We start from the raw sequence: 8,653 nt of genomic DNA on the forward strand, positions 1-8,653 counted from the left end.
ACGGAACTACGAAGAGTGAACTTATTACATTTGCTGTTCAAATGGTATAGTATGTAGTAGAGATAGATATAGATGTAAACATAGAGCATATGTGTATCGTAGTGATATAGAAAGACAAATAGATAAATCTAGAGATGGGTTATCTGAGATAGATTGAGTGATAGTTTAAAGCAACGATCTAGGATAGATGGTATTTCTGGTAAAATGATATGGGATCTACGAAATGTGAAAATATAGAGAGTATGGGATAAAAGCATAAATTTATCTGTATTTACAATGCAAGCACGTATGGAAAGATGTTGACCAAGTTGACGTTAAAACTTAAAAAAATTTATTAAAAATATATCTATATTCTCTATCTACATATCTAAATATTTTCTATTGCCTATTTATTTTTACTAATAATAATATCTATCTAACGATCAATACTATATATGTATAAATCATGAATAAATAGATAGTCCAGAAAGTATACATATTTAGACAAGAATTATCGCTAGAGAGTAAATAGAGTTGAGATGTAAAAGGTAGAAATTAATGGATATGTAGATGATGTATATAGTTGAGATAGTTACATATATTGTATCAATACAGACTCAAATGTTCTTTTATTTTCAAGTATAGCTTTATCAATGTTTATTAAATAAAATAGTTCTAACACAATTGTAAATGTATATAAATATTTGTGTGTTAATTCTAAAATTATTTAGTTTTTGTTTTTAATACCTCATTATAAAGTCTAAAATAATCCTACATTTTTTAAAATATTTGTATATTAATTGTAAAATATACCTATATATAGTAAACTATTTTTATATTTAATATTTATATTTATAAATAAATATACAACCTTTTAAAATTGTAAATAGTTTCAAATATTGTTATATTAATTCTAATATATATATATTCATATTCATCCTAAAATAGAGTAGTTATTTTGAAATAATTGTGTAACAATTATGCAAAATTGGTATAGCTATTCAAAGAAGAATTTTTCGATCAATATTTTAATAAGTTCATTAGCTAAATCACATTTTAATAGACTTTAAATTATATTTGAAATAATCATCACAAACAATTTATTGATATAATATACACATGCATTTTTATGTGTACTTTGTTAATATTATAATAATAATATAATATTATATTATTTTTGTAATGTGCGTACATTAAATAAATGATTTATTTTGATAGAAAAATTCAATAAAAGTAAATAAAAAATAACATTATAAAATACTTGAAACGATAATATACAAAATAATATAAATATACAAACATAATTATCATAATGAATATATAAATATATATATATATTGATATATCATTTTATATTCAATAATATTAAATTATTTTTTGATTGAAGGATCAAAATTATCTCATAATTGAAACTGAGGCTTTTTCTTGCAGATCTTCAATACTAAAAAGTTGCTACGATCGTTAATTACGGAAGAGATTAATTAACCCAAGAATCAGGCTTGTAAGCTTATGTATATATATTTTTTGAAATTCTCATTTATTTGCTTGCAGCTCTTCAATTGCAAATGATATTTATATACTTCAATACCACTGGACCTCCCGAATTGATGAGTTTGCTGGTAAACAAAAAAAGTGCCTAGGGCAGACATTGATTGCATCATGGCAAGACCAAGCAATCTGAGCATACTTTGGGGCGTCCAGGCTTCAGCTGTTACCTAACGAGTGGCCCATGGGCAGGTAAATTGGCTTCTTGCCCTGTCAGGGCTTGGCCAACTTGGCAAGCCAAGGTCGCGAAACGATAGAGCCATGTCTTCTAGAAGGAGAAAGAAAGTTCAAGAGTGTGATGCAGCATGACAGGGAGTAAGACACACAGAGAGAGAGAGAGAGAGAGTGAGTGAGAGGTAGCTGTTGCCTTGGGGCAGGCGTATGGTCAGGTAGATTGATTTCTATGAGCGTGCTTTGAGTGAAATCTTCTCATTGGATAAGCTGAAACTGAGCCTGTTGCCTACCGACACAGCGATGGCGACACACACACGCACACACAGGGAAAGAGAGGGAGAGAGAGAGAGAGAGAGAGAGACGAGTGACCGAACAGGGACCGGCTTAAAGAATGCTCGACTAGCTGGTTGGTCTGCCTTCTCTTGGTGCATGCGTGTGTGTGTGTGCGTGTAGAGGATGTATATCAGGTATGTGCAGAGGCACAGTCATTGGTAACGAAGAGCGGGGCAGGTCCAGACACCACTCGATCAGGCCTGACAGGCAGGCAGACAAATGGAAATGGACTGGCAGGCAGCGCAGCTCACGCACACACACACGCACACACACACACGCACGCACAGGCATACATTGAGAGTCGCAGAGTCAGAGGCCCGACCCGACTCTCGACCCGGCCTGGCCCGGGTCTTCAGTCTTCAGTTTTCTTTTACGTACCGTTCGTTTTTCACATGGTCTTTTGGCTCTGTCTCTGACTGACGTCGCGTCGGTCGCTTCGGTTTCGGTTATCGAGTCTCTGGTCGCAGCCGCCACCGCCGCCGCCGCCGCTGCTGCCTCTACCTCTGCCGCTGCCACTGCCACTGCCGCTGCTGCCTGTGCTGCTGCTGCTCAACAAAGAAAGCTGGTCGAATTTAGCGCAACTTTTGGTTCAGTTCGGTTTTGTGCCTGGACGTGAACAGTAGTGTCCGCGAGAAGTGTTCTTCAGTCTCACCAAACTATTAACAATTTTCTTCAAGTGCATTTCGTGTATTTAAAAAACATTTTCAAAAGTAACAGCAACTGGATTAAAGTGCAAATTGTTAACAACAATTTGGCTCAACGAACTTTGTGTTCCCGTTTTTTTTTTTTTTGGACTATAATGCGGTGTGTGTATTAGTTTTGTTTTATTACTATTTTTAATACATCTATGATTAATTTAATCGAAATGCTCATAAATATTTGAAGTATTTATTGCGGTCCTCGAGTATTTCTCAAATTGTTTTTCACGTTGATTTTCGTTTAATTTTGTTTGTCAATGAGATTCGCCAAGAAGGGCAACTGCGCATGCGCCACACGGTTTTTCCTCACTTTGTGCGTTTTTTGTTTGATTTTTTTGCTTGCCGCATATGTGAAACAGTTCAAACTCAGTTTCAATTCATTCTGTAGTCTTTGATCTGTCATCCATAATAGCCTTGTTCAAATTGAGAGAATTGAGTTAACTGTTATATCATCTATAAAAATTCAAAGTTGTTGTTTTTCGTAAAATCTAAAAAATCGAAAAAGCGGAACATTTTGAACGCACAAAAAAACCCAAAAAAAAACCTAAAAAAAAACCCGAAATAAAAAAATAAAAAATGTTACAAATTTTAACAAAATTTTTGAGATACAAGCAAGTTGCATTGCTGTTGCATCCGCACTGTTGAACGAAGAGCAACCCAGACAACACCCCCTCAAAAAACAAAAAAAAAAATAAATTAAATAATATAAAATAACCCAAAAGGCAAAAGCAAGAAAAAAACTGAAAAGAAAATTTTAAAAAATTGAAGCGTCCTGTTCCAATAGATTCTGACCCGGCGACAACAATTCCTGCCATGTTAATCACCTGATATTCATTGTGTGTGTGTGTTTACTTTTTTTTCCTCTTTTTCTCGTTCTTTTTGGCTTTTGCCGAACACCCACATAAGCATATATACATATACGTATATGTACATAATTATTTTTGCTCTCTGGCATTTACTGTTACGAACGCTTCCGCACTTTGGCACCTCAATTCACCTCTGTTTCTCCCCCTTTTCGGCCCATTGAACACACACGATCAAAAGTTCCCAACAAAATCGGCTAATCGTCAAATTCTCCAATATATATATATACTTGTATATATCTATTCATACAAATCGATAACGCTACAAAAAGAAGAAGAACAAAAAACCAAAAAACCAACAAAAAATCAAAAATAATAAAAAAAAACAAAGAAAAGAAAAATATAAGAGAAAATCAACGAGAAGAACAACATCTATCTGTCCATATATATATACATATATATATATAGTTATATGTATGTGTATATGTATATACACATATACATATCTATCTATCTCGATGTATATGCATATCTATATATAGCGCTAAGCAATCAATATATAATATAATATATATCGTCATCTATCAATAGTTGGTTGCCATTGCGCTGCAACCACAGTTAAAGGCACCAAGACGGCATCGCCAACGGCAACCACCACAAGGACAACGCCCCGCATTAGGCAACGGCTTCAGCGCATTGCGCGGCAGGACAATGCGGATATGTGGTCCAATCTGCTGTTGCCACTGCTGCTGCTTCACTTTGTCCATCTGCATGCCGCACTGGCCATGGCCACGGCCAGCGGCGGCCTGACTGTCATCGAAGGCGCCAGCACCACCAGCAGCAGCACCACCAGCACCAGCACCAGCACCAGCAGGAGCAGTCACAGCACCACCAGCACCACCAGCAGTAGCAGCAACGACAACAACAGCAACAATAGCAACAGCAACAACAACAACAGTGGCAGCAACAATAGCCGCAGCACCACCCACACGACCCACACCACAGCCACCGGCAGCGCCAACATTCACATGGCCTTCGCCACAGCGCCCGCTGTGCCCGCTTCCAGTCAGAGGAAGCGGCATCGCAAGCGGAACAGCAGCTGGTACGATTATCGCAACTACAACGAGAATACGACGGCACCAGAGTGGATCAATCCCTGCGGCGGCTCCTACAACACACCCTCGGCCACAGAGCGCCCACACCCCCAGCGGCCCAAGCAGGTAACTAGAGCGGCTCAAGATGAAGCGCCAACTCCTGCTCACCCACTCACCCACTCTCCCACTCACCCACTCTCTCCCTCTCTCGCTCTCTTTTAGATCTTCAATCAATTGAAGCGCGCCGCCGGCACGGAGTACCATGAGCTGAACAGCACCGAGGATCACAGTGGCATCGACATCAGAGACATGCACATGTGGTCGCTGCACAAATACAATTACAAATTTCTGCCCAAGCTGAAGCCAAACTCAACGGTATGTATAGCTATCTCTCTTCCTCACTCTCTCTGTCTCTGTCTCTCTCTGTCTATCTCCATGCATCTCTCTTGTATTAAGTGGCTCACTAATGTCTCCCTCTCTCTGTCTTTCTCTCTCGCCCTCTCCTCTCTGTTTCTCCCTTGCAGATCGCCCTCAAGCGCTGGTACCGCAACATGCAAACCTATGTGGCTAGCTTCGCCTATTTGCGCCGCGTCCAGATCAACTGGGACCGGCAGTACCTGAAGCGGGAGTCGAACGTGGCCAAGGAGCTGAAGAAGCTGCTGCTCAGCTCGCGCAGCATGCTCTGCGAGCTGGAGACAGCCGTGAATCGCACCTATCCGGCGCTGGGTCCGGGCCGTGGCGGCGCCGCTGCCGCCAAGCAGCGACGCCAGAAGCACGTCTCGCGCCACGACATGAACAAGCGGCTGAAGCTGCGCAGCAAAAGTCGCACCGGTGCCTGGGCGCTGGCTGCGGCGGCGGCTGCGGCTGCGGCGGAGACAACCACCGAGACGGCAGCAGCGGCCGCAGCAGCGGCGGCCATCGGCGAGGCCGACGCGATGGACATGCGCTTCGTGAAGCATCATTACTATGAGTTTCTGCGCACCATGTGGCAGCTGATGCGGCGCCACAGCAAGCGGGAGCGCGAGCAGCAGAAGCCGCTGGAGCAGCGTCAACGACAGCGCCCACACCACCACCACCACCACCACCACAAACATCAACACCAGCAGCAGCAGCAGCAAAGGCAGCAGCAGCAGTTGCAGCAACAGCAACAGCAACAGCAACAGTTGCAGCAGCAGCAGCAGCAGCAACATCATCAGCGACAGCGGCAGCGCCAGTGGCATCAAGTGGAGCAGCAGCGACAGCAGCTGGCGCCGGCCATCGCCGGCAATCGCCGTGAGTTCAATGAAGTGTCCAAGCCGATAATCGATGCGGTTAGAGGCATGAGGGGGCGGCGCGGCAAGCGACAGCAGCCGCATGCAGCGGCTGCAACTGCAACTGCAACTGTATCCGCATCAACGTCAGCGTCAGCGTCTACGTCCGCGTCAGCGTCAGCGTCAACGTCAACGTCACCGTCAGCAGCGAACGCTGCTACACAGCAGCAGCGACACCTGCGCCGCGTGCTGCGCACGTGAAAACTCCATAATAATAATATTATGTATATGCAACCCTTAGCTCGCCTAGTTTAAGTAAATTATTTGATGGAGTTTGCAAGCAAGTTTCTTTCTCCCTCTCTCTATCTCTCTCTCTCTCTCGTTCTTGCTCACCATCTCTCTCTCTCTAAAGTATTATTATTTATTGAAGCAGCTAGCACATATTATCTCGGATTAATTGCAAAGTTCGCATATACGTAAGTCGTCAGCTCTACCAGGCCCTAGCACCCCCTCTCCCGGAGCATTCGCTCAGCAGTTGCCGTTCTAGTCACATATGCGCAACTGCAGCACCCCTTACTCCCCCTCCCCTCACACACATTTGACATCCAACACCAGCTCGAAAGTATTATTAACTGTTTTCTCAATCACTATAATTTTTTTTGTAGTTAGTTAGTTTCTTAAGTTAAATTATACAATTTTCAAATAGATTTTACGCATCGGTCCCAATTGATTTTTTTTTTATTATTAGCTCTAGGTCTTGTTTAACTGTGATATAGCCGCATAATGCTTAGTTAGTTTCTGACCCCATTTTTTTTTGCTAGTATTTAAGTATTTAAAGCTGTAAATAGATAAGCTAAAACATACATACACACACACACGCACACTTTTGATTATCATATGAAAACATTTTACGATAAGCTGCGACAGAAAGCAAATAATAAATGCAAATATTAAAAACTAAAAAATACAAATCCATGTTTTAACTTTTAAATTTCAGCTATAATAATGGAGGAGAATGAAACAGAAAAAGAAAAAAAATTAAAGTTCACTATTTTCTGTATCATTCGAGCAAAAGTTTCTAGTATTTGAAATCCTTTTTACTTTTCATTTGGGCTGAAGGGGCGTGACACTAAATATCGAAATTTACATCTTTATGCTTATAAAGTGGACCTACAACGTAAATCTGAAGTCTCTAGCTCTAAAAGTATTCAAATCACGCCTAAAAAACGAAATAAAGCAATCGATTATTATTGATATAATAAAAATCTGATGGACTAACGAAAATTTATGATAAGCTCCGACTGGGCATGCCATACATGAATAGGCACGTCAAATTTCAAGTCTCTAGCATTTGTAGTTGACGAGATCTCAGCGATAGATGTTCATGGGTAGATGTTAGAGTAATGTTTATACTTCTTGCAATGGCTTCAGGGCATAAATGGAACAGAGAAGTCTATATCATTTATTAAGTTTCAATATATTGTAAAGTTAGTTTAACTCTCATATAAAATAAAATAGTTAAATAAATTTTGAAAACAAATAAATAAAATTAAGAGCAATTAGGCAATTGTAATTAAATTGGAAGTCAAATGGGTGTCAATTGCTTTGAAAATCTATTAAAATATTTCTTAGACATAGCTCGAGGCTTTCAGTTGAGGCAGGCTAAGAGCCAGTCATTATAGGATAGGCACATGCTTAATAAACGCATATTTCATGTTTCCCATAGAAACTTATAGAAAGTGCTCGAAAGATATCATTTCACTAAATGCATAAAGAGAGGAGAGTATTCCGTAAATATACTGTCGTTAATTATTGAGTGGAATTTTCATTTTGATCGTTAGACTTTATACAGATTTATCTATACATATATAAGTATACTCATTCGGTTATTGGTTAACGTTTTTTATTTTTTATAAGACTCTTATATGTATAATTTTGGTTTTCATTTCGACAAGCAATTTAAATATAATAGCTGTAGTACTTATGTATAATTTACTTTGATAAATGTATACTTTGAATACACATCACTCCTTGAAAAATCAATCTAATTGAATTGAGCATTAATATATTAGTGTATTATTACTTGTATATATTTTTGTTTTTGATATATTTTATGTATTATTTATTCAATCAGTTGTTGAAAAAGTAGTGGAATCAATTCGTTACGCAATAAATTATGCATATAGAGCAGATATTATGTAGATTAAGATTAAGATTAGATTATAAGGAATATATCATTTATTATATCATTTATTACTGAATGCAATTCATGTTGAACAATTCAAAAGTGGAATCAATTCATTTGATCTTTCACATTGACTTGATGCAATGAATACTTGACTTTACTACATATAGAGCAGTCAGTATATACATTTACATATAATATCTATTTACAGTTGATTATTAAACACACATATAACGAGCAATTGAAAAGCGTAAGCAATTCGTCTGCCCCTTAGCATCCACTTTGAGTTTGGCTTGCCTTGGCTGGCTTTATGATCGATTCGGCTGTTGTGAGTGTTTATGTGGGGTCCCGGGATCGTTTGTCTTTATGGCTGGCGAGCAGCGCCCGCCCCTGCCCAATTGTGCTGAGAAGGTTTTTATGATCCTTTGGCAGCGGCGTCAAACTATTAGCACTTCTCGCCCAGCACGCGCAGCCGGCGGGAGAGGCAGCTGCATGGAGTCGAACTCGGAGTCGAAGTCGAAGTCGAAGTCGGAGCTGCAGTTGCATTTGCGAGTCAGTTACTGTCCAATGCCTCCACCTGCCTACCTGCGAT

At 39.7% G+C, this 8,653-nt stretch overlaps 1 protein-coding gene across 2 annotated transcripts; it reads left to right on the forward strand.

Moving 5' to 3' along the window:
- The first annotated feature begins 2,517 nt into the window (after positions 1-2,517).
- On the forward strand, positions 2,518-6,220 carry upd1 (unpaired 1). 2 transcript variants are annotated; one of them, XM_089264082.1, is made up of 4 exons: positions 2,518-2,837; positions 4,124-4,752; positions 4,849-5,001; positions 5,151-6,220. In XM_089264082.1, the coding sequence occupies exons 1-4, from the start codon at positions 2,831-2,833 to the stop codon at positions 6,135-6,137; spliced, it is 1,776 nt and encodes a 591-aa protein (XP_089120208.1). In that variant the 5' UTR covers positions 2,518-2,830; the 3' UTR covers positions 6,138-6,220. The 2 variants fall into 2 exon arrangements, with proteins under 2 accessions (XP_089120208.1, XP_089120209.1); XM_089264083.1 differs by lacking the exon at positions 2,518-2,837 and adding an exon at positions 3,075-3,567.
- The last annotated feature ends 2,433 nt before the right edge of the window (positions 6,221-8,653 follow it).

Source organism: Drosophila navojoa, chromosome X (assembly GCF_054131105.1).
Source record: "Drosophila navojoa isolate 15081-1374.11 chromosome X, UAZ_NAV_1.0, whole genome shotgun sequence".
Lineage (NCBI taxonomy): Eukaryota > Metazoa > Arthropoda > Insecta > Diptera > Drosophilidae > Drosophila > Drosophila navojoa.

Excerpts from the sequence above, each read along its gene's own strand:
- upd1 (XM_089264082.1), top strand. Across the intron at positions 4,753-4,848 it reads ACCCCCAGCGGCCCAAGCAG|ATCTTCAATCAATTGAAGCG; the intron begins GTAACTAGAGCG and ends GCTCTCTTTTAG. Across the intron at positions 5,002-5,150 it reads AGCTGAAGCCAAACTCAACG|ATCGCCCTCAAGCGCTGGTA; the intron begins GTATGTATAGCT and ends TCTCCCTTGCAG.